This window comes from Anguilla rostrata, chromosome 12 (genome assembly GCF_018555375.3).
Source record: "Anguilla rostrata isolate EN2019 chromosome 12, ASM1855537v3, whole genome shotgun sequence".
Taxonomy (NCBI): domain Eukaryota; kingdom Metazoa; phylum Chordata; class Actinopteri; order Anguilliformes; family Anguillidae; genus Anguilla; species Anguilla rostrata.
This window is the reverse complement of record NC_057944.1, coordinates 20074328-20101585: the sequence shown is the minus strand read 5'-3', so window position 1 is coordinate 20101585 and position 27258 is coordinate 20074328. Positions and strand designations below refer to the sequence as shown.

The following is a 27258-nucleotide window of genomic DNA, read 5'->3' as shown; positions in this document are numbered from 1 at the left end:
TCAGACTCAGAACCATACTGCTGCAGGTTTGAATCCCAGTGAAAGACAGCTGCAATGCCCACCACTGAAGACTCTCCAGTGAAATTCCAATGAACAATAGTCAAGTGTAAAAGCAAAGCCAGTTCAAACCATGGTGGCTGGAAAATTCTCAACCATGAGTTAAGATTAAAACTTATTCTTAATGAACTCATATTTTTACATATCATTCAATTACAAAAGTGAAAGTTCAAATGAGAAAGTAGATAACAAACATGTAGAGTACAATGCACGTGTCTCCCATGCAAATCAAACTTGCTTCTTTCAGTTACAAGCTCGCTTCCATAACCTCTGCTGGCTCAGAGACACACAATGCAGGGATTTTGGTGTCATGTGGATGCACAGGGCTGGGTGACTACACAGACTGTGAGCGGACCTCAACTCTCAAAACATTTTCCTCACAGACATCTGGAAATGATGCCTCGGTGAAAGGCGGCCATTTCAGAAGATCATTGATCATTGATTTCGACTGCTATGGCATCATCTTCAGTCTTTACAAATAGGTAAAGAATCTGAATACTAAAAATGACGGGATTCTGAGGAACAGATCCAACAGCCCAGTCCATTCCTGTAGAACGACAAAACTACTTTTGCCATAATATGCCAATTCGCATGCACACACACAAAGAAAAGAGAAAAGAATCACTCATGAATATCCTTTTTTTTTTCTCATTAAAATTCAAGGTGAGCTCAACTTTGCACAAAATAAGCTTTCATTGATATTGTTAATGTCCCTGCCGGAATTGAGAGAACTGAGGCGAGCCGTTATTTACGCACCGGAGTCTCACACAGCAGTTTGGGGGAAAAGCGCCGTTCTTTACTTTGATCATTATCTTGGGAGCCACAGAATATTCATATTCATGAGGTGACCCATGAGCTCACTTCCCGAATGAGATTTCCACACAGGAGATCTGTCCTAGAGCAGGTGACCTTCAGGCATGTTAATCAATCAACTGAAGTTGCGCTGCGGGACGGGTCTCATCCCAAGCACTAGCCTTCTGAGTCTTCTGAATCTGTTCCCCCTTGACTCCTGTATTTAACTGTGGTAGCCTAATTTGAATTCTGAACTGTACTCTGAATTATGCTTGTGATTTAGTCACAATATACACAGAACCACAGTACAGTACTCATTTTAATTATATTTCTAAGCACCAAAAAAATAAAAGGCATAAAAACGATACGAGTAAGCAGTAAAACACAAACTTAATGATGATGCTGTAATTCTGGCTGAGACTGCTTATGTGCAGTTAATATGAGGAAGATGAAGGCTCAAATCACTTGAGCTGAAGTGGTTTATTCTCCATTTTCACGGCCTTACCCTCACGTGGCACAGCGTGCTCCCCTTCCAGAACTCGTATTTACCAGACAATGATGACACTTCTGCTTACAAGCACCATAAAATATTTAAGCGTGTTCCCAGAGGCAACGAGAGGTGGAACAGACAGGGGAGTCAGGGAAACGGGTTTATTAAAATATGAAGCCCAGAGGGAGTTTAATTACACTGCAAAAAGTGCCACCGTAACAAATTAGCATTTCAACCAACTTCAGGAGAGCCCCTGCCGAGTTCACTACGAGAAATAAAACCAGAAATCAAATCTTGCCCGCTCCAGAGTCAGCTGAGAGAGAGAAGCGCCTGTTCCTGAGGTAAGAAACTTTATAAAGAACACTCACACAACAGCACGGATGTAGCCTAGGCCTAGAAAACAACAAAACAACAGCTTGTGTAGGGCTCGACTCACTTGGGGCATTCCTCTCGAGAAGTATCTGAAACACGAGGCTCATTACCATAGGGGTTCCGGCACCAAAGCCCTCGGGCGCAGCATCACTTTACCCAAAAATCCCTAGTCAAATCCAAGCTACCAGCACGGTAAACAGCCTCAAGAATATTTGTATTACGGTGAACCCAGGCTGAGTGACGCAAACAAATAAAGAGTAATTTTATGGAGTCTAAACCACACAGTAGCAGCTTACTGTTTCCATGACTCTGCTAGTAACCAATGAGGAGCAGGATCATTATTTCTTCTTTTTAATGAACCCGCCCCACACACACACATGTATGTACACACACACACACATGCACACATGCAGGTATTAGGGAAAAGGAGAGCAAGTGGACAGAGGTTTATTACAGAGCAGCATCAGGATGGGACAGATGGTGTTCATTACAAATAGCCCGTCTCAGTGAGACACACTCCAGTGAACTCACCGCACGCTCAGGGCAATGCAGGAGAGAGGGAGGGCAAACCAACCGTTTCAGACACAGTCCGTTCTTTTAGAGCCAGGGCACAGGGCACAGGGCACAGGCAGAGGCAGAGACTGGGGCACGTGCACCCAGGTGTGAGAAAAGTAATGGCCAACCGTGGCAGAAAGACCAGCTGGGGAGGGTCCTCTGTAGCAAGCTTTCAAAAGGAATGTATGAGGAATAAATAAGGAATAATAAAAGCTGGGTTGATGAGTGTTCACCACACATTCTGCTAGTCTGGGGCTCTGCTCCCCAAAACTTCTTATGAGGAAGACTAGGATTCGCACCAAGCTTTAAAACGTTGGCTACAACTTCCGCGGATTAAACCAAAGAACCCAAAAATAAACGGCACTCCATAAGTGAATCAGCAATGCAGGTCAATATTCAGTGGACAGACCACCTTTTTCACAGGCCAGACATTCTGACAAAACTAGTCACTGACACCACATTTAAAAGTTTTTTCCTCACTGCCAGTTATCCTTTCTCTGTGAGGTGGTGATGAAATTCTATTCATTGTGAAGAAACTGTGTAAAATGGTGACTGACATGCACATTGTGCACCTTCGATCTCACACTGTGTTACTAAACCCCCGCCCCAATATCACCTACAACCAAAAGACATCTCTGAGACGTGCACCTCCCCTCCCAGCAGGTTAAATATTCATGCAGCTTCTTCCTTCAGAGAGCATACCCATAACAGAAATAAAATATTCACTTCTCTGAACGAGCAGAAAACTGATACGATGAGGCAATATGGTCTGATTCCAGTCAATAGAGGAAGGGCTTCTTGCGTAAGGTTCTGATTTGGCTCGAGAAACCGTAGTTCCAGAGAAGGCACACAAAAATAGTACATAAATAGTACTAAATGGGACCTTGACCAGAAAGTGCTGGTTTCGTTTTGCTGACGTGCAGTTATGCCTGTGACTGGGGCCCCGGTAGTGGGTGGGGGGGGTGGGGTGGCTCCAGTGAACCGAGACGCGGGGATGAGAACTGAGCGCGTGCGGAACAGTCCGGTGATGCATTTTTTGTGAATGAGTGGAGCTGCCTTGGCTCACTGTGTAGCACCACAATGACCCGACTAGAGGCGTTGCCACCAAGCCACTCAGACACAGGATGGAAGCGTCCCTCAGCGGTCAGCTGGCCTCAATACCCCAAGGAAGCGTGGGTAGTCTCCAAACGACCCGTCCCAGCTCCAACCACCATGACCCAATCCAGAGAAGCAAACATAGAACTGCATTCCTTATACATGCTTCTCATTGTCGGACAGTTAATAAAACCATCAACTGACTCAGGCTCCTGCCACTTCACCCTGACATGTCAGACCAAGGAGAATTTCACACAGATGTCGTCCCTGTATAGTGAGGGTAAAAAAAAGTGACCCAAGGCCATTTCAGGGTAGAAGCACTATAGGGTCACCACTGTCTCCTACAAAACAGTGGTGTACAGAACTGAAAATAAACACAACCGCTACTCTACAGTTGACCTTTCCATTGTACAATTCTGCATGAGCTGCCAAGTCTCTCAATGCATTTTGGACAGTTAATTTTCCAGATTAATTATATGAAAAATACAATATGTAGAGCATATTTGTCATGATTCTTAATTAAAGAACAAGCAAATGATTACATTTAAGAGTCTTGCTCAAGGAGTTTACATGGTGAGGGAGGGGAGGGGGGCCAAGATGTTTAATTTCCATTTCCGCACTTAATCGATCTTCATTAAAAAGTGTTTAACACAAATTACCCACGTGGGATGCATATGCATATACATGTATAACTTCGCCTGCCTTTTTAACGTGATTGCCACAGTAATTAGTAGAGAATTACAGTGGCGTCTGCAACCGAGATAAAGTGGCAGGTTTTCCTCGTTAATTAGCTGGTGCTAGACGCAATTGAGAGTGAGGATAGGTGTTGCCGTGCTATGTAATGGCCCGCCCCTCGGTTACATGGAATTATCTTCACTACAGACAGAGCAGGTGAACACCATGCGACACATGCTACCATTGAGACTGAATGAAGCCAACATCCCATTGTCTTTCATATCACTCCATGACTATTAAGAATTTTTGCCGCACAACAAATTTATCTGAGCATTAGGCAATGATAGCATTAACTGGTGTGTGTGCCTGTGTGGGGTGTGGTGCACCTATATTTCAGGTAGTCCCCACACTTTTGCAATATTTCCATTGAAAATTGCAGCCTGGTAGTAATTACACTTGAGTCCCAGGCCAGAACTGAATTATACACGCTTACCACTCTGCCCTCCTCAGCCAGAAGCCATTCCTGGTCAGGGGCAAAAGGGAGTAGGGAAGCTGGGCTATGGGTGGGGCTCGACAGGGCAGGGATTCCACATTGCCATCACACAGGACCCACAGTGGGTCAAAGGGGGTTTGATGCAGCTTTAGGTAGGTGTGTGGAAGAAAGTCATTCTCGTAAGTAAGCAAGAGGCAAACGCTGTCAGTCAGGCCCCCCCAACCCCCTGAGCAGCCTGCTCCAGCACCGCCCCCCACGCGCTGGAGCGGAAACCACACCCCCTCCGCCCATCTGTCCTTGGCCACATTCTGCTTGGTGGCAGGAGTCATGTGATGCAGGTGCATCTGCCTGAGGAAACTGTCCGTCTGGGAGACGGTTAGGTGTGTGTATGTGGCACAGCAGATACCACCCGGGCTCAAGCCCGTCTGTAAGCCTAAGTGGGGCGCTGGTCCTCGCTGGTGGGGTCCGCTGAGTTCAGTGCCCGTTCGATCGATGTGCCCGTTGCTGGTGGAGGACTGAGAGGCGAGAAGAGGGGGACGTAACCTGCTGCTGACCCGCCTACGGTCCCTCCGGCATTCTTTTGCACGCTGCTGACCTTCACACAGGCTTGGGCACCGACGCAGGCGGAGATGGCTTTTCAGTGGACAGTGAAGGCAGGCTGAGATGTTTCCTTGGCCTTTGCAGGCATACCCACACTAGCATGCCACTTCTTTTCTTGGCAGATATCTTACGTGGCTTTCTGTATTACGAATACTTTCAGAAACCACTCAGATAAAGTTATGGCTTCTAACTTTATCTGCTAGCGCCACCTTGTGGGAATCCACCTCACGGCCTCATGGACACCACTCCAGCAGCTGCATCTGCGATATTACAGAGCAGTAGTCTGTGATGAGCACTCCTGCCATTCTTAATAAATCCCTTGAGGAGAAACAACCCCGTGGCATCCTCTGGCACTGCCACGCGGAGAGCTCCTTAAGGAGGATTACAGTGTGCCCACACGAACGTGGCCTCCCACGCCCTGCTAATTGGCGCCCGCTTCTCCGAGCGTTTGTCACCAGGACTCGTGCTGAAGCGTGGGCGCAAGTGACACAGAGCGGCGAATGAGAGCACACGTTTTTAATTCCTCTACAATCATCGACGATTACTCTTCTCCTCCAATCTCTTCCGCAAACAGCAGGCCTGCGGAAGTGTGGTTAGTGGAGCCCTCGGCGCAGTTATGAGGCCGCTAACGGTGGCCTTACAGGCTCAAAACAGTGTCGCGTAGACGAACAGTAACGAAGTAGCCTTTCCTGTTCATTAACGGCTCCATTAGCCAGCCCTCCAGCCCACCTGCCCGCCTCCCTAAAGCTTAATGTCAGGATCACAAGCAGAGCAAACCAGTCACCCCAGGACAGCACTGCACGCTCTTCCCTGCAGCTGGACAAGGAAGGGTTAAATATCCTCCCAAAGCATTCTGGGAACGCATTTCATTTCATTACGTATTACTGTAATACATAAGTTTGTGATGTTTTAAATCTGGCTTCGTCTGACCCTATAAACAACATACAGGCATTGACAATACTTTTAAAATGATGTTTGTTTAAATGCATTCTCAGGCTAAATTGCACGCTTTCATGTAAGCAACGGCCTGGAAAGGAGCAGAGTAAGAATACTGAACACATGCCATCACCAAATATTTGCTGAAATATGTTTCCAATTCCATCCTGTTTCTGTTTTTTAATAGTCTTCTATTGTAAATTCCACCACCATCACTTATTACTCAGGATTCTTTGTGGTGTTTTCTTTTAATAATTTGGAAGCTGTCGTTCTTTCCAGGTATATTTCTTCTCTCCATAAACACAATGAGTTGAATGAAGCACAACAATATGAAACCAAAAACACACTCAACAGACAAAAACAATTTTCCAACACAAATGGCCCCCAATTTGTGTTCTTCTACGGCTTTGTGCCCCCGTCTCCTTCAGAGAATGAAGCGGCAAATCACTTCAGAAGAAAAACTGAATTTAAACTGAGAGAAAGACAGAGCAAGAAGAAAAGAAAAGAGAGAGTGAAACACCACCACCCATTATCAAGAGATTTATGCTCTCGCATATCCTAAAGAAGGCATGTCACCTTTCCTGCCAGCCACCCAAATGATTTTCCCTTGGGTCTAAATTACGCTGCTCTTTCACTCTGTCAGAGTGCATAGGATCCATTCATATTCTAGATTTATAATTTCTGTCAATTGCTCCATCTCCCCCCCACCTCTCTTTATCTCCCCCTCTTTTTTCCTTCAGTCCAGAATATGGCAGAATACCGCCTCGGGCGCCTTCAAATTAATTCTGCAGCATCCGCCGCGCTCCGTCAATACCCAGCGCCCGGGCGCCCCGGCGGCAGCAACAACGGCTCCACGCTGGAATGCTAATCACCGCCGCCGCCTCCAGCAACGCGACAATCAGAGCGGCAGAAATCCCTTCTCTCGCTCTCCTCCTTTCTATCCCTCTTTCCTCCCGCCCTCTTCTGCCTTGGCTTCCTCGCCGTGTCCAGCCAGCCAGCCAGCAGGCAGCACGCAGGCCGGGCGCGGACGCAGAGGCCTGAGGTGTGACGGCGTCAGCTGTTCTCTTTATTATTCGAAAGAACGCGATGTTGGGGGGTGAGGCTGAGGTATTAGAGGAACATTACATGTCCTCTTGGGTATATTCGCTGTTTGCATGTTGCGGGAGAAACTCAAATTTGGCACTAGATCAGAGGAGAGCAAAGAGTTTACAATGAAGGCTCTGTACGTATTTACAAAGACAACACCACACTAATCTGTTCGGCAAACAAAAACAACACTTCAGTCGCTCTGATAGAGCTTAATCATGGGGCTCTCCCTCAGTTTTTATAGCGCATCAGATAGCATGATACAACTTACCGCTTTCACATTTTTTCCCTTCAGCGTAGAACATGTGTCAACATGTATGACTTCTTGTTTATTACGGCCTGTGTCTGAGATCGAGGGTAAAATCGAGTGACCGTAGGCTCAGAGGGTTGAGATTCCCAGTCAAGCCGAGACTGTTTTCTGGACTGCGTAGGTTTTTAGAGGGCACTTTAACTCACAATCAGCAGGGGGGCTTCTGTGCGTTGTTTCGCCCGAGGAAACATTCCCCCCTGCTTTCACTGAGAGCGGCCAACATGAAATGTAAAGCGAATGACAGCAGCGTATGAATTATTAATACGGCTTTTCAGAAATTCTTTTAGTGTTTGCACACTGCTGGTCTTTCCTTATCATGCAGGCCAGTTCTGAGCGTGTTTCTGTAGCGGGGGAGAGATGACATGTTTTCGCACATTTGACCCTCTTTACAAATGCCTGCTGGGAACCAAAGGCAAAATCGCTATACACTAGTTCCCAGAATGCCTTGAAAGGGGGGTTCTGGGGGATAGATAGGCAGGGAGAATGCTGCGACATGTCTGCAGCTGTACTGCTGTACACACGGGGGAGCCATACCTGCAGAAAACCTGTGTGTCTATCTGCGCCCATAGGTGCTTTCCTGCTCCAAACAGCCCAGCAAACCTGGCTGACCTGAGACATCACCTACAATCAGCAGTATGCATAATGTCCCACTGAATTGTGGATGCCCTGAATTAGGTCTCAATGTCCTTTTCTAAAATAACAACCTGCATGGCCATTTGTGCCTCGCTTTACCTTCAGTATACTGGGTTTTTAACAAGGGGTCCATGACGGTACTGTGGGGGTCCCTGGCCAGCTGCCACATGCACAGAAAGAACCCCTCTACACCTCCCCCAACGATAATGCAAATCACCCCATCCCTGTCATAAGCTAACCATCTTAGTTCCAGTTCTACTGTTCAAAGGAGGCTCTGCACAACATTACATCCCTGTGATCCATGGCTCGAAACACACATATGCATACATGAGACAAGTCTACATTAAATGCCTGTACATATCAAGGCATTAGAACTGTGTGAACCTGTCACACAGCATACACACAAGATGATTATGTGTCATCTTCCCAGCTCCTTTAACAACAGCAATGTGGTCTATTCTTCGTAAATCACACAAGAAACAATGCAATCCTGCCATTGGGGGTCAAGGCCTGAGAACTCCTGATTTCTAGGTGTAGACAAATACACACAAAATTAGGCAGTCCTCTATTGTGACACTACAAGTCACTAAATCCAGAGAACACAAAATTAGACACACAAACCAAAGCAGCCCCTGCATTTCTGGCACATTAGGACCCTGCAACACAATAGGCTTTATCCATGGTGACCCTGCCTTGACCCACGCCATATAAGTCATTATATGGTCACATGACATATGCTTTGACAGCGCTGTAACAGAAAGTGATACACAGAAATGTAGAGGGTAGTACTACATGTGGCATTATTCCCATATCACTGAATGATGTTCATGAGCAGCACCTTAAACGTGTGAAAACAGGAGGACCTTATGGAAGCAGCCGGAAACTATGACTGCCAGACACAAACTGACTCTAACAAAGGGATGCATGAAGGATTGCCTGCCAGAGAGCCACATTAATGGCGTGTGACAAAATCTACCGGAACCCTAAAGAACCATCAACGGGGCCAGCAGAGGAGAAGCAGGGCAAATGCCGATTGGACAGGCGGCCGGCTGGGAAGCTGCTGATTGGCTGCCACGCTGGTCAGGTTGCGCAGGGCCCAGGGAAATGTGAAAAATGAGTTACTACACCACTGCTGCAGCTTTGTTGCAGTCACTCAGAAACCAAGCAGGAATAAAGCAGGCTCCTCAACTCAACCATGTGACACACACAGGGAAACAAGGAGTGAACAGAGGAAGAGAAAGTCAGAGAGAGAAAAGAGAGAAAGAATCAATGTGAACAATATTCTGAGAAGACTGAGGGTAGAATCATTACCACAAAGCCCCTGGAGCTGCAAGGAATCAGGTGGATCCCAGGTGGAACCAAAAGAGGCATGGTTCAGTCTGGGAAGGACCAAACCACTGTACATAAATACACTCTAGACCAGCAGCAGACAGAACATGGAAATCAGATAGAAGCTGTCGGGTTGAATCCAAGTTGAAAATGTGTTCACTGAACAGTACAGGTTCGCTTATGAGCTTGACGGATGCTTGACAGCTTGAAATACAAATCATAAGTTATTTTGAGTCCCATATTATTCATTTATAGAGTCAAATATTTAAAAATACTTTTATTAAGAGTGCAGCATCCAAATATATGAATCATGCCTGAAATTATCTGAACAGGACCACAGACTTGAAGCAATGCCGCAACAAAAAAACAGTTCCAACCAACAATGCAGCCCATGTCCAAAAGAACAATATGAAATAGTTGAGGAATGATAACATGTTTCCAAAGGCTTTACATAAAACAGTGAAGCAAATCAATGAATAAGTAAGTGCTAAAAGAGCAGGGAGGGGAAAATCTTGCTCCCTCTCACTCCCCTCCTCCCTCCTCCCCCTCTCTCGAAGTCCCAGAGCTCATTAATCATTGACGGCCTCCAGTGCATTAACATTCCAGCCCAGCCTCTGTTTCTACCTCCATGGGCTGCTGTCTGAGACCCGTGGAGGGGTAGCGACACAGACAGAAAACTACAGGCAATAAGGAGACGGAGAACGAGGCAAACGGGATGGAGAAAGAGCAAGGGAACGATATGTGCAAGCACAATGAAGAGAAATGGGTAGATTAAGAAAGGACAGAATAACAAATGAGATAAAGATGAGTGCATGGAGGAAAAGTAGAGAGAGAGAAGAGAGAGTAAGAGAGAAAGAGAAGGTATGAGAAAGCAAAAATCCTGGCATCAGGTTCAGTCCACTGAAAATGAAAGAAACTGTGTCACTGGGGATGCGAGCGGACAGACAGACAGACTGGTCTGTACAAAGGTAGGCCATATAATATCCTATCCTCTGCTGTCATGGCAACAAACCAAAATTATTTGCTGCTGTGACAGCAGACCCACAAATCCAGCAGGTTTAATTTTTATCATTTCAACCTTCACCAAAATATAGAAGACATATAACTTAACCGTGCTACTATGGCTATATACAGCACTGGAATGAGCACTTACATGAGCACAGACAACAGCAACGGTAAAAAAGGAATGTAGGCAAAACAGTAGGTGTCCTGGTACACCTGTTCCAGTTTTCCTGACAGCGTCTGGCAGCATCCCTATTCATGTTGGTACACTTCCATACAGATGGGTCTGTGTGAGGAATGACCTCCAAACAGGCCGTGCAGTCAGCGGAGAGTTATAAACCGCCCCCGCCGCACAGGTCCCAAAATGTCTTGCAGATGAAAAGTCAGAGAGGAGCAGGACTCACTAGGGAGAGGCCATTTTTTCCATTTTAAAGTGCTAGGAGAATTAAGTTACGGTCCCAGTGCAAACCTTAATGACTCTACTCAAGGCACCTCAAATGCTTTCACAGCGAGAAGGAGCTGCAGAAACCAATTCACCTGAAAAAATCACAATCAAATTCACTGCAGCCTCCCCCTGCTCATCCAACTGAAACTCTGCTTGAAGGGATCAACTGCTTATGAGAATCGCACCACACTGGCCAAAGGCTGTAAATAACAGGCAAAGCCAAGTCAATGACAAGTCAGAGGAAGAAATAATGGACAAAATAATGGATGTGGATATTTCAGCTGAGGACACAGGGAGGCATTATTCTACCAGTGAATCTCTTATCTTTTAATTGGATAAGCAGCTTTCCATATATTGTAAAAATGACAAAGTAAAGGCACAAGGAAAACATGCCCTTCCAAGCTTTCATAATTTTTTTTTTGTATTTATGAAGGGAGAACCAGGTGGCATCCATTTCAGTGGCTATTCGTCAAAGCAACCAGCTCTCCATGCTGATACAGATGGGCAAAATAAGAACATCGTAAAAACAATAAGCCCATGTTTTTCATGCCTTCATTTACAGGCACTGTGACCCTGAGGAAGAGCCATGTCTTCGAGGAGTACGCTGCAGAGGTCAGACCTGAGGCATTCTGGGTTAGCTACTGAGAGCGAAAAGGTCACCGTGACTGTAACTGGCGGTGCGCATAAACCATTACCCATTATTCCACAGCTGACCCAAACCCTCAACTGACCACGCAGCCATTAATTTACAGCACTAAGTTAGTGTAATGACATTTTCACAAGTGCAGTAATCCACTTAAGGAGACCAGCTTGTGGGGGTTTCCAATTAACGGCTTTGGATGAATGGGAACCAGGGTACACTCTCACATCCATTAGTAATGAGGTACTGGGTAAAAGAGAAAATGTCACAGGGCATAATGCAGCACCCACTCTCAGCAAAGACTCACATAAATTCTATGGACTGCGTTGTGAAAGGAACGTTTCAATACATGAACAGACAAACACAAAGTTTTCACTGACAAGGTCTTTGTCAGGGGAATCGGGGGTCAGCTGTTTGCCTGTTTTTACAAGGTAAAAAAGCCTCTTTTTAGGAAGCTTAAATTTCCATACGCATTCATGATTCATTATTCTTGTTTTTTTAATACAAACATCCGGTTTTGACAGCATCAGCGAATAAATATTCCATCATTCTTAAATCAGACAGAAGGAAAATTACTCTTCCTTGCTGACACATCAATAAAAAACCATGCTGATGAAAGCTGAATGCCTCTGCTTGGAAAGTGGCAAGGTTTGGCACTCTCATTCCAGAACTGGCTCCGCTGTGCCTGTTGCAGCTCAAAGCTGAATGAGGATGGCCGAGAGGACAGCCAATGGGGAGGCGGGGCCGGGTTTGCATCGACCTATGTTCACGGCCCGACTGTGTTTGACTGCGCGCTTCAGGACAGGGTTTCCATTCCGTTTCCGAGAGGAGCTGCTTCCTCTCCCCCTCCACCCTGGCACCCTAGGCTGGGGTGGGCATGGGGGTAAAGTGGGGGCAGGTCTGAGGGTACCGTGTACTGCAGTCGTACTTTATCAGGACGCAGAGCTGTGGCACCTGTCAGCCACTGGATCTGCATCCCCTAATGGAAGCACAAGAGCCCAGGTGCTCAGCCACAGGACTGCTTGTATCCTGACTGCATACAGAGATGCCATCAGGGCTACTTTATAACAATGCAATCATGCCTTCTGCAGGAAAGGTTCACCCGATTCATAGGAAAACACTGCCCTAGAAAAACGAACAGCTCGAGGCAGCAAATCCGAGTCTCTTATTCTCTACCTCTCATTACAAACAGGAAGAGATAAAAATAACCGGAATCATTAAGACCACGATCAGTACATGTAATCAGCTAGAAATAACACTGCAGGTGCGCACTCGCGCACACACACCTGCTCAGCTCCTTCCTGCACTGACAAGTTGGTGTCTGGACTTTGACGGAAAGCGATAAGCAGAAATGACGCTAATCTCACCATGGATATTCATGCATGCTGATTTTTGACAGGCAGGGTGTCACTCTGAGTCATGTCAAGCTGTGACATCCAGTGGGAGTCACGCACCGACGACGCTAAACCGGGTTTGGAAAACAGAAGCCAGCCGCAAACTAAATACCAAATGCGCGCGCAATTCCGGGTATGAAGCGCCCTTCCTTCCCTGGTAACGGAAAACGTTGTTGATCATACTGGCGCCTGCAGACGTGACCGCTAAAGCAGCCACGACACCATCAGCGTATCTCAAGCGACATCTGCAGACATTCTCTTTTTCTCTTTGGCTTGTCGGCCCCCGCTCGGTATTAGCCACAGTGAGGAGACCGCAGCTAAAGTGGCTTCCTGTCAATCCAATGGCCACCTCGCACCCGGCATGCTCAGCTCTCTGCAGGACCACAGAGGAAACAAAGAGCGGAACCCTGGAACTCTGGCACACGTATCAGCGGGGGAGCACTTCAGATGCTACACCACACTCGCAAAGTCAAATGTTCATCTGAATTACCGACACAGTCATGGGGAAAAAGGGAATGTAAGCAAAAAGGATTACACTAAATAAAGGATTTCAGAGGATAAAATAAAGAACATGAACAAACAAGACAAGAATAATACTGGATGAGTTCATACAGCACTGAGGATAACAGATACAAAATTAAAAACTTTAAAAGGAAATGACACAGTAAAATAATTTTTAAAAGACAAAAGGCATACCAACAAAAGAAGAATAAATAAACACTGAAAAAATTAAAAACATAACACAGACAATGAGCCCCTGTTGACCCAAAATCAATTTTTAGTCTTCCTCCCAGAACACTGAAATGGGTAATAAATATTTTTTTCAATAAAGCTTCCTACACACAGCACTATATATCATATATACATCCATTCCACTGAATTACCAACTACGGTTTTGAGCTGCCATTTACTTTCACCAAATAAACTCAGTTACAATACTCTGATTCTTGTTTTTTGTCGGAACATCTCCGTTTGGAATCTGAGACTAGGCGACCTGAGTCTGGCCCGTTGGTATGGTAACAGTGCAGTCAGTTTAACTCCGCTTCCCCCCCACACCTGTGCAGGTGCACACGCCCACCTCCCCGTAGAAGGTATCCCGATGGCTCACCTGTGTACGCCATGCTCTTGGGGTTTCCGTATGGAGTCCCGGGCTGAACGGGACTATAAACCGGGTTCATGGTGGAAGACAGTCTACTCTTGCTGAAAGAGAGAGAAATGGAAAACCGAGAGGGAAAGAGAAAGCAAGAGAGGGAACAGAGAGAGAGAAAAATACATATTTAAAATGCTGTCTCCACACCAAAAACAAAGCAACGTGAAGTCATACAGCCAAAGGTCATGGCATTAACCTGCAGTTCACCTGTAAATAAACACCGCAGGGACACAGTTTTGCTACGATGAACCAGACAGAACATCTAAAAAAGATGAGACAAAACACCCATCGACCCACAAGAAACGTTTTGGACTCACCACCCTGCAGGAAAATATAATGATGCATTTTTTAAAAACTTTAAAAAGCTTGTGTCCAGAGCGGAGGTACAGTTGCTTACACCCGGTCGTAGACCTTATCCCTCGGTATGACATTAACTCTATCAGCTGTGGTAGTCCAATACAACTCCATCCTGCCAGTGGTAGGGTTGGTTTAAGCTGGCCCGGCTTCCTTGGGTTAATGGTGTATTAGTTCCACCAAGCCCCCTGCCAGACACCCACAGGATACCAGCTGTCATCAGTGAGAGTTAGGCATTTTTTGGATCAGCACATCTCTTACCACAGTACCACAGCAAAGTGGAAAACAGGCCCGGGCTTATGACTGAGTGAAGAAGTCCATGTGCTCCAGCTGTAGTTCTCTGTGCAGGGGGCAGGTGGCACTACATTAACTCAAACTATAAAAGGTGTGACAAGTTGGTTTTATAATTTTTTTTAAGAAAAGCTTGTAGCTTGTGAGGAGTTGAAAGAAGGGAAGGGGGTGATTAATTACATCAGTAAACACTGTCAAACCTCACTACCACTCCCTCTGTTAATCCCGTTCAGGTCACAGCATGGAGCCTCAGGTAAAGCGGTGCAGCAGTCTGTCCGACAGACTCATGAAAGGCACTTTTCCGCGAAGCCGCCTTCGGCTGTAGGGCAGCAGTTCCTCAGAACAGCCCAAGGTGTCGTTTAGGCAAACTGGATTGGGCTGGTCAGGATGTTGGTTAATTGAAGCACGGCGGTACCCTCATCCTATGCTATGAGTTAGCAGAAGTAGGCATGTTTGAAAACGCCAACGCTCACTCGGCTTCGTGGGGGGGGAGGGCTTTAAATACTGTATCATCAGTCGTTAATGCCTGCAATGAGTCACATGGGACGGCAAACCCAGGCAAACTAATCCGCATTTCATTTCATATCTGAACATTTTATGCGGTGGTCTCTCCGAAACCAGAATAATAAATACACCACAATAATGATTTATTCGTTTTGCATCTAGCCAGCAAACACAAAGGAAACCCTACTCATGTAGGTAGAAACGAATGCTACATAGACAGATGCATTCAGCAGCTAAAAAAAAGCAAACTGTAAAGAAGTTCAATTACAGGTGATGTTCCATCACAAACTGCACAGTGCTCGTACACAAATAGCCAAAGTGGGTCAGTGGAAAGGCAGCTACAGAGAACAAGAAACAGCCACACAGATGTGACTATAATTGATCTTCTTTGTGGGTTACAAATCCCTGTGCTGTACATTACCTTCATGGGTCTGTCAAAACCCTTTTTAAATGAGTTGTTTTTTTCTGGAAAACACAAGTAGCCACATTTTAGTTTTAAAAAAGTTTTTTTTTAATGAACTGCATTAGCCTCCTCACAACATTCTAATTTAAGACAGAGTTCATTTCATTTCTGTACTCTGAATTTTGATTAAGTTTCGACTGGTAAATTTCTCACTTAATTTAAAATCTACTTTGTGCTGGCTCTATTGTTTGGTCACTTACTTTGCTATGACATCACTGATGTTTCCAGATCTCATACATATTTACAGTACGCACCTAGCTTGGCAATAAAAACAAGACAAATGATGAAGCTAAGAGCAGCACACATGCGCACACACAATAAAATCTCTGGGAGAAGCACGCACGGCAGATACATAAAAGCAGACGGGTACAAACACAGCAGCAAAGGGCTAACAGCACCCCTGCTGGGAGGACAGAATTTGACAGTCGAGAATAAAGCTTAGTGAGGCTCCGCAGTCTAACAGGAAGATGGGATGATGGACTGAAGGCAAACAGCCCAGGTAATGAGCAAATGAGTCACATTACTCATGAAGAGATGGAGATATGCAAACAGCCTCCCTGTGAATTATGGCCAGGTGGTCAACGAAACGCCTAAATCAAACAGCGTCACATGTACGGTGCATCTCTGCAGCTAGCGCCACGCGCCTCAGGCCTGTGGAGACGCTAACACGGTACAATTGGGAATGTTTTTCTATTAAAGCCACTGGCAGGCTGCCTAGAAGGCTTTTCCCCTTGTCATCTTCCCTTTCCACCTGCCAAATATTAACATAAAACAGCCAAATATTAACATGAAAGAGACAAGACCATGGAACCATTTCACTAAAATTGCAGACTTGAGGCTAAATACTAGAAGCCTCTTATTAAACTTAAAACTGAGGTTGACCATGGTCCAGGCATAGAATGATGAGGAGCAATAGGCTGTCAATAAAATGAGCCATAGGAAGTTGGTTCTCTTTAACACTCTCATACAAGTATAAATTCAGAAGACAGTGCCAAAAGCACATATCAAAAATCACATATACCACTCTTCCCCCTGCTTCCTTACCTTCTCTGGTGTGAGTGCCCCCTTCTGGCAACTGAGTTCCTACACTACAGCCCCACATTCTATTTAAAAATGCTAGGCCCTAAGCTATTGTACTAAATCTTTCTTTATTCAAGTTCTCTCCCCTTAAGCACTTACAATGTAACCTAATTTCAAATAAAATCAAACATTTCATAATGCATTATTCCTTTACTTTTTGAGAGCAGATACAGTATCCATGCAGAAAAGCACTTCAAAGTGATTCACAAGCACATGCTAATTTGAAATACTTCTGTGGTTTCCTAACCTACTTCAAGTTATATAACTCTCAAACAGAGCACAAGACACAGGGCTCCATGTCTCCTTGATGCCATGAATAGCACTGTTGTTACTTGGAGAAATATTCTGGATCGCTTAATCAGTTTGACAATACACGTTACACTAACAAAGTCTGTAATACTGCACAGGGTGGAGTCTGAACTGTCAATATTCCATTAGAAATAAAATGGCTGGAATGTTTCCTGGCAGCGACCTGTAAATGCTCTGGAGACTCATGTGGAATCCATGAGTAAAAATTAATCAGCCGATTTTCGGAAACAAGTCCTTCAACTGTCATCCTTAACAGGTAAGGAACAGCAGATTATTTTAGGGCTTTCCCACCTGTGACGTTTTGTCATTAAACCAAAAGTATTTCCATTGGTGTAGGGATAAAACACCTGAATGTATCAACTCAGAGCACAGTACGAATGTTTAAAAAAAGAGCAACGAACACCCCAGAAGCAGCCATTGCTCCTAGAATGGTCTGAGAGAGCTGCCATGGTAACAGGAGCCCCAACTTTGCCCTATGTGGGTACGTTCCAGCTGGGAAAGCTTTTGGGGAGGTGCAAGACAATAAATAAAAGGAAACCAGGACCAAAGAGAAAAGCTCAACTGCTGGGTAAATACGATGAAAGGTCAGCAGAGCAGCGATGGCTCGCCTGGCTGCAGCGGACAGGGAGTCCGTTCTCCAGGCAGCGCACACCGAGAAACCATGCTGGGCTTCATGGGTACGAAGAGACTGCGGTACACGAACACACACACACGGAAGAAAGAGGACACTGTGTCCAAGACGACAGGCTTGTGCTCATTCATGGATTAAATGTAGAAACGGCGACAGCAAGTGGGCTTTGGAACAGTGGTCACGGAAATGAGAAGCAGTGGATCCTGTGACGCTGCCTGAGTGGATATTAGAAGGTGGTGACAAGTAACTCTGAATAAAGTTAGAAGATGCAGATGCACATACTGTGCAAAGGTGTTGAGGGTGCCTTAACACCTGGCCAGATAATACAAATGTATGAAGGGTAGACGATAATACATGTACAGGTGAGTGGAGAACCATGTCTACACTATCACTGGATTCCAGCAGGGAGCGACCATGGCCCAAAATCCAAATCTACCTAATATGAATCCAAATAAAAAAACAAAGTTTTTGGTCCATCAAACATTCCAGGAAATCCTTTTCAGATCAACTGGGGTTCTGGAAACAGTCCTTACCGAGACCCACCTGAGGGGATTCACTCGGCATCAGATGTGTTACAGTAGAACAAGACAGAAAAGTGGACAGTGTCCCTGTCAATCAGCTCCTATGCCAATTGCCTTCCCCCTTAAGGATAGGATGGAGTTTTAAGCCAAGTACAGAAGTGTTGACCCACATAAAGAATGCAGAAATCGAACACTCACCAGTTATTACTTGCTTCCCTGCAATTTAGCACTGGAATAGCAAGAGCTTTACAGGTGTACACAGGAGTATGCACCTTCTCACAACAGTAGTGTGATTCTATAAATGATGGGCCTCAGAAACTTTCCTTTCTTGCATGTTTCAGCTCATCACAGGCTTTATTTAATAACAAATCCCCTCTCAGAACAGACAATCATCTGAGATACAGTTTGGTGAAGAAGTCTGGGCCTGGAGAAAACCCTAGACAAATTAGGTTAGGTTGTTGTCTCGGTTTTCTTTAGCTTCCGTCAAGAACCACTGGAAGTGTAAAAGTGCAGATCTTCGTATAAAAAGGGATATTGTTATTCAGCACTGACTAAAAACACAAAAAAGGAAACAAAAGTCAACGTCTGCTTGAAGTTACACATCAAGATTTGTGCAAGACTGACACAGTTGGAGTTTGTCTGGCTTTTGAGGACTGTAACTACTCCCTCAAGCCAAAACAAACACATAAAGAGTGAGGGCTGATGAAATATCTCACAACCATTGTGGGTCTTATTTCTTTATCAGGAACAGGAACAGCATTTCAACTAGGTCTGTGAAGGACATTTAGCGGGCCTTACCATAAGCACATTGTAAAACATGAGACCTGGGTTATTAAAATGCAGAGCAAGTCATTCCCCCAGCAAGTTAAAGGAAATTTGCCATCATGTAATAGTTTTTTTTCTCCCAATCAGTTTTATGTACAGACCTGATCATACAACCTCTCTCATTCATTTACTCAAACACAAAGAAAATTACTCAATGCACAAACTACAAACACAAAAAGAGACACTTATGTGCACACACAGACACACACTTTTTATCAACAGTGAAAGTCATGATCCATGATAACTGAAAGGAAGAATGGCAGGTTAGAAATGTCCAAGCAGTGATTTCACATAATCAGCACAAACACAGGACAGAGAACAGACAGTGAAAAATTAAACAGCAAAGAAAGGAAAAAATAAATTATGATAAAGAATTCAGTTTATTCAGTACCAACACGTTTTTTTTTGGAGTAAACTCACATTGACAAAAATAGCAAGTTCCAGTTCAAATCAAGACACAAAAAATAATTTCAGCCTCAAATTTTGGATGTCCTGGTGAACATAGTTGCTCAGGGCTGAGCGTGGTGTGCAAGGGTGTGGAACCCAGCACCGCCACACCTGAACTTCAGGTCAACCCAGGCCCCTCACAAACAAGGATGGACAAAAAAAGAGCATTCAAGCAGTTTCTACACTGACCTCTTCAGGTTTTGACAGCTTTCGGGTTGGTACAAGAAACTGAATTTGTCAGTGGGATGCCCGCTTGCCATTCTTGGGAAAAGCTAATGTAGGGGAATGGATATGCAATCTGAAAAATACAGCAAGAGGTCATTGTTATAACAGGCATCAGGGAGCAGAGCAAGCAAGCAGACAAGCAAGGCTTAACAAAAGCAGTGCATAGCAGAGCAGGAGAGAGTCACTGTCAGCCACTGTGGATGGATACATTATTAAAGTCTCGACATTAAACAGTATTGCACTTCCCATGGTTTTACAATTTCGTTTAGCACATCTGCCTTCTGTATGTGTGTGTGTGTGTGTGTGTGTGTGCATGTCTATGTGCGTGTGTGCGTCTGTGTATGTGCGTGAGAGACAGGAAGGGAAAGCCAGTGTGTGCGATTTAATGGCTGCCTTCTGAAGCTTGTTCTGTGCTGTGGTCTCACGGCAATTAATCAAGACCTGACAGGATCACCTTGTGCTCCTGGTAGCGGACAAACCTGTCTGTCCTCCCTCACTTCCTTGCTTTTTCTCACCCAATCTCTTCCCCACCCTCCCTTTTTCTCTTCATTTTCCTTCTGCCCCGCCCCCCGTCTATTCTCCCCTCTCTCTCATCCATTGTGTCCCTTTACCATGGACAAAAAGCATGTCCTGTATTCTCACAATTTTCGTGTTCACTGTCAATGGAAACCAATAACTCCAGTTGTCCAGAGAGAGCTCCTCCTATAAATGGGCTAAAATGGTTGAGGCTCCACCCATTAAATGACTGGAGAGAGGCTCAGCCCCCTGAAGGGCACAAAGATGGTAAGCTTCGTTCTGCGCGAGAGATAACAAAGGTTGAATTTTCAAGGCCATTACAGTTTCACCTTTGTTTGTTGACCAGAGTTCGAAAAAACAGATGGCAGTGTGTTTTTGTTTGCCTGTGCAATGAAGTGTGTTAATTTGTTTGAAACTTATTTTGCCCATTTGATACTTTAAATCCAAAGCCCTCTCCAATACATACCTGTACAAAACCACCTTATAATTCAACTGTGTACTCACCTTTTGATTCTCCAGCTCTACTGTTGATGCATACTTTTATTTTGCCAAAATCACCATATTCAAATCATGATGCCATACATGGACCCAGTAAAAATGAATCATATTTGCTATGCTATAAACCTGCACTAGTGTGAGGGAGGAGATGAGGCCAAATGGAACAGGGTGGAAAGGCCAGATGGAAACATTCAGCTTCCACTGCACTGCACTTCATCACAAGAATCAATGAGGTTCAGTCTAATGGGAAATAAACCACCTGTCACAAACAGCATATAACATGAACGCCTACAACATCTAGCCTGACTCATATTCTCTCCCAGAATACCATCCCTCCTCCATCCAGATTGAACATACATCCCTTGATTCTGTCCTTTGAAGACCCTTAGAGACTTGCTTTCCTTTTGCCTGCATCACTTCCTCGCTGCTTTTGTTCTGTGTTTTTATGCGGCTTTTCGATTGATTTGACATTTGAATATTCTATGTATAATTCTAAGATCAAGCTCTGGTTCAGTCTCCCCCAGGCACAGAAGGAAAATATAGTCCTATCCGTAAACAATGTCTATTGTAACTGAAGTGAGATCCACAGCCAAAAAGCAACAATCTGATGAACAAATAATCAGTTATGATCTGCAGGGGTTGCCAGGCTCTTTCATGATAAGAAATATTATCAGAAGAAAAACAAAGAATAAATTAGATGTTTTTTTATTTTTCTTCTATCTTCATTTTTCTGAAAATAAGCACTTTGCCGTGAGCCAAGCAGCCAATTAGTAATGGCACGATCATTCAAATGTCAAATATGCTGCTGTTTGGTCTCAAGCATCGTTTCCGTTACTCTTTTATCATAAAAAAAGAAAAAGAAAATAATTTTACTTCGACAAGATGGCCACAGAATGCAAGGCTTTCTTTGGCTCAGAAGGCAACTGGCTTTGAAAAGAAAATGGCTGCATATCAGTGCTCCTGTTCCTGGTAGCTTGTTCAGCTCTAATGAAAGCAGAAACATCAGTGGACTTAATGAGGTCAGGAAACCCTCTGAGAAGCCGTGGAAATAGACTTCATTGGCCGTCGCCCCCCAACACAGAGCCATGCTGCTCTGGAAGCAGGAATTTACACTCCACTAATCTCCAGCCCTCACCCAAAATCACGCGGAGCACAGACATCGCAAGACAAAGAAAGAGACGTCCACATAGGCTACTATTCAAACACGAGGTCACCAGGCTCTCGTTTGGCTTATTTGACAATTCCAGTACCTGTTAATGAATAAAAACCAGAGCTGTGTTCTTTCTCATCAATTCTCAAATACCGTTTCAAGGAGAACTTTAAAAAGATAATGCACGACACGCAACACAAGGCACGCAATACAGAAGCATTCGTATTCCTGCCGCAGAGTGAAAGTGACTACAAATTTTCATACAGCGCTTGCGGGGGGAAAGCAGGATTTGATCATCTGAATATCTGATCTTGGGAACAACAGAACGTTCACATATCAAACTGTTCTAAATGTGAATCCTCACCGACAAAGAATATCTCCTGTGTAACATCCAAGTGCCTGGCAGGCGTACTATTAATTAGGGTTTCACACTGAGGGCTACATTTCGCTCTGTGTTTCAGCAAGAGAGGAGGTTATGTGAACTCCTGTACATTCTTTAGTGAAGCACTTAACGTTTCCTTTGATGAGTAATGGCTCCCATGGCAAAAACATGCAGGAACCCAAACCTATCCTGAGGCTTGTCTTGGGTTTTAGTAGCCTAAATAAAAGAAAACATAAGCGTATATAGGCCTATAGGCTACATGAATACTGCCAGGAACTGCAAATGAAACTGACTGTAATAGCATTATAGGCCGTCACACTAGATTTGACATGCAACAAAGCACGTGTACAGAGGTTTGCTACTGATAGAATTTGAAGAACAACATAGAGGCAAGACAAACAAAATGGAAATTTTCAAATATGGTCCTTTCACACATGCATATAACCACTATGACCTACTAGTCTTATAGCCTAATACTAGGGGAGGTAAAGCTGATTCCCACAACTTCCCAGTGTTGTCTACTTTTGTCTTCATACTAATTATCTGGCTCTAACATAAGAAGGTAAACCAGTCGCTACAGCAGCAGGCTATCCACAGCTCTACCCCTAATTCAACAAAAATATCACTACCAACATACTTTGTTGAGAAGAATATTTGTAGCTAAAAATACTTACACAGGTAGCCTAATTACAAAAAATAAATTTCAATCTTAAACCCACGATTAATCAAATGTAACATTATTTTCCTATACACATTTTTGATAATGCACTCCCCAGATAAATATGGAATATATGCATACATTGAATTAAACCATATTGACCATGCCTCTCAATATGGTAGATAACTTAACCTACAGCTTGTTTTCACATAAACTATCCTCAGTCTAAGATCTGTGAGACACTGAACTGTTCAATGTAGACACTACCAGAAGCAGTGCTGTGCTTTAGTCTATATCGAAAGGAAGGACAATCAAGGTTGCACTGGTCTCACATCCAGCTCTCAATGGGGATTCCTCCAAGAGAATGAGGTCAAGTGAAAAGGGGATGATTAGTGAACTTGACTGAGGCCTATTTTCAAAGGCAATGTTCACAAAGCTTAAATTCACTGGTAATGTAATCTACATTAGAATGCTGTGCAAATCTAAAAAAAAAACTAAAAAAAACGTCCGTCCCAATTTAGCTATGAAGATGGCAGAATCGATGCCTTTTAGAAGTTGCTTTCAGCAAAGGGAAAAATGACAGAAAATGAGTTTCTGCAAATAATGCCATCTATTTTGGTATGCGTGAATATTGCACAAACTGAGGACACCACACATATAATACAGCTAGATTTTAATACCTAAATTATACGTTACAGCTCTAGCCGTAGTTGATGCAGACATGCTTCATATTTTGCCTGGTTTTATAAAGGAGGGATTTTATCTTTGTGCTGTGCGTGTATGCGTGTGTGTCTGTGTACGCATGTGAGGAGAAGGGGGTTTGATTGCCATGGTTCCCTGATGAAGAGAAGAGCAGCTTTCCCTCCTGCGTGCTGCCCTCCATCGCTCGCTCCCTCCCTCCCTCCCCCCTCTGTTTGTGCGATACTGCAGCATGGGAGAGAACAATGCTGCAGTGCCCTTGAGCTCCACTCCGCAGGAGCAGCGACGTTGCGGTTACGTTGCGGTTATGCAACGCGCTCCCTGTTTCCATAGCGCATTTCTGAATGTGTGCGGTCAGTGTGCCTACTGCAGGCTGGAACGCACTACCTCACACGCATTTGTTACCCACACACACACACACACACACATATCCGGCAAAAAATAAAAAATAAATACATTTTAAAAAATACACAGGCACAGATACACGCAGTCGCTGACCCTACGCCAGGGGTGTCTGTCCCAGGCTAACTGTGAGCAGATGGCTGGTGAGGCGGCAGAGCTGCTGGTGGTGAGGGGCACGGACCTGTGCTCACACCAGGCAAGGCCGTGGCCCACCGGTGAACCCTGCAACAAGCCCACGGCAAGCATGCACGCACAACCCTATTTGTTCTGATTGGCCGACTCGCCTTGGCCGAGGCATCTGGTTGGTTGATAGACGGCTCACCTCCAGGAGAACCCAGAGAGGCCAAAGCCTGAGCCAGGAAACTAGCCACATGTCCCCGAGACACAGAGGCTGCCATCATTGGCTGCAGGAGGCTGGTATTGTGGTTGAAGAGTTGGGCTTATGATCACAACGTAGCAGGTGTTTTTCCAAAGAGAGGCAATGCTGCTGTGGTAATGACGTGTAGTCGTTTCTGTAAATGCCCAGCTCTATAAATGGACAATAGGCCAATGAGAAAATGAAGTCGCTGGGGTTTGACAGGGGTGGACTCCAACCCATTTACTGGTTTAGTGGATTCCATTAACAAAGGTCATTTATGTGTAATTAGTAGAACATTTTCCATTTGTGAAAAGAAATATTAACTGAAGTGCCTTTACTGAGGGTCAAGCTCTGGATTTGAACCATCAACCTTCAGTTCCTTAATGATGACATCACAGTCAATTCTCAAGGTCTGAATGGCTCAACAAAACTAAGAAGGCAGAAGAGAGGAAAATGAGTAAAGGCTGTGAGCACAGTAAGGAGAACATTAAGTCTTTGTCAGTCTGCACAAATATGAGACATGTGCAACATGGCCCAGCTCATCCTGGAATCTTAATGGGACCTCTACCCTGTTCAAATCCCCTCAAATTAAACTAGGCCAACATTTCCCTTATGCACTTGAGTTCTATTCCAGCCAGGAACATCCTTAAGGAATGCAGTGCTTTAAAAAGAAAATGTCTAAAATGTGCTACTGTAATGCTCTTCCAATCTCTGAACTCATACGTGGCAACGCTTCAACACCCGTTAAGCACTGGAGCAGGAACTGAACTCTCAGCTGAGAAGACTCTCTCGCCTGCTGATGCGACAAGCCCTCAGAGAAGGCTGCACAGAACCGTCACATAAAATCCTCCGGCGACATCAATCTGACCTGTACACGCTTTGGTTTCCGCAAGAAACCCATCTACACAAACTCAAAACACAAAAGCGCATACACATACGTGTGCACGCAATGCCGAGGAAGCATCTAGTTTTGCACCAACGCAAAACAGCTATGATCTAAAGCTAACATCGTAAGCCACGCTCCTGACAAAAACAGTGCCCTCCTGTCTCCTTTGAGCTAAGCGGCTCCTGTAACTTGGTGCAGTGCTAGCGCGCAGACTCGCCACAGGGTCTGGAGACCGTACAGAGACTCAGTTCCTTTATGGACTAAACCTCCTCAGGCAGGAGCCTCCACACAGAGCTTCAGACTGCTCCACAGCTGCTGCCGGATGAATAAATCATCCAGCATTAGCATCACGCGCAAAGATGCTCATGCGTACGCCCCTAACAACAGAAGGTTTCGAGGCAATGCTAAGTAAGATGATGATCTTAAATGTGCAATGAATAAAGCGTTCAGAATAAAGATCAGCCAAGGTGTGAAAACCTCAGTGAGAACGATCTATATATTAAAAAGACAAGCGCACAGCTGTCTAATACCGCATCAGTTTCTCTTACACACTTGCACGTACGCCCGCGCCCCAAGACTGTTAAGAAACTCAGATGAATTCAATCAAGCGTATGCCAGAGAGACCACCTCAACACTCTTCCCATTGTTGGTGGTCTTCTTTATCTCTGGACAGGAAGACCGCCTGCTTTTCTAAGCTCCACATCACAGCGAATGATTCTAATATTCTGACAAAAAACACAATGGTATGAGAAAACAAGCCGGTAATCGGCTCTAGTCCTTACAAGGCTTCTTCACATTAGCCATAGCCCCAGCTCAAACGCTCACACTTAAAGTCTTGAAGATTCTAGCTGTGAGATCTGATATGGCTCACATAACAAGAGCAGGTCAGTGACAGACTTCCAGCTGATCTCCACAAATTCAATTAGGTTTGGGGTCAGAGACGGCAACTCCGTGGACGATCATTCTGGACTAGAGCGCCTTTTTATCAGTCGTTTTACCAGCCTTCTCTCTAGTGACTTCCACAACAGGGTATGTCAACAGAAAAGTGAAAATGAAGAGAGAAGGTACACACTTGCATTCCCCCAACGCGACACCTCTGACACAATGTGAACAAACAGGATCGAGAATCACTGTGATTCACAGAAGCACAGCATTCTTGTTTCTAATGACCTTACAGTGTCACAACGTTTAAGACATTTGCGTGTGAGTACAGTTTCAAGCCATTGGGGATGTTGCCCTTGATCGGTCCATACATCGGGAAGAACTTATACTTCTGTTTTTTTTAAAGGGAGGAAAAGCCTATTTTACAAAATGTGAATTTTCTTGCAATCTTCACCCAGCAAAATTCATTTCACTTGTATTAGGTTTTGAACCCACATGAACTAAAATTAGAATCCATCCTGTGTGTCTCATCAAAACCCTCTGTGAATGATGTCATCTCTAACCAAGTGTGAAGGGGACGCCTTTTTCAACAGATTTGCCTGTAGCACTTACTAGTCTGTTCTCCCGTTTTACGGCTGTGGCAGGCCCAAGGCAACACGACTGGATGGGCAGAGGCTACCACGGTGCAGTGCATTATGGGGTGACAAAACAGACAGAACAGGGTGGAAACCACATGGAAATGAATTAACTCAACCAATTGCAGTTCCACTGTTCCTTTTTTGTTTATTCTCCTTATAAATAGGCCTATATCAGGCTTATTATCTTCCTGGTGGCTCATATTACTTGTAAATGGCTACAATGCACGCTAACAAGGATGACCATTTGGTGAGTTATAGGAAAGCAGTTGTGCTAGTGGGCACTGATGACCATATAAAATCTAAAAGCAAATAAAATATACTTGATGAGACGGGCTAGAGCCAATAGCCTGCTGCCCTCACATACTAAAGATGGAAAGAAGAAAATATTTCTATTTTATTTCCCTCTGTGGGGTAATGATAGGAGGGGAAAACTGTCTGAAACATGCTGCTCGGTTCTCCATGAGCGTCAGGGAAAGGCATTCTGA

General features: G+C 44.7%; 1 protein-coding gene across 3 annotated transcripts in view; it reads right to left on the bottom strand.

The window, feature by feature from the left end:
- Positions 1–27258, bottom strand: part of fam168a (family with sequence similarity 168 member A) — a 59286-nt gene that overhangs the window by 16272 nt on the left and 15756 nt on the right. For 2 of the 3 annotated variants that reach the window (XM_064303666.1, XM_064303668.1), the window contains exons 2-3: positions 19669–19777; positions 14013–14104 (exon numbers count right to left, since the gene is read on the bottom strand). In XM_064303666.1, coding sequence (XP_064159736.1) covers positions 14013–14104; positions 19669–19739 — 163 coding nt within the window. In that variant the 5' untranslated portion in view covers positions 19740–19777. The remainder of the gene's footprint in view (positions 1–14012; positions 14105–19668; positions 19778–27258) is intronic. The other variant, XM_064303667.1, reaches the window with a different exon arrangement.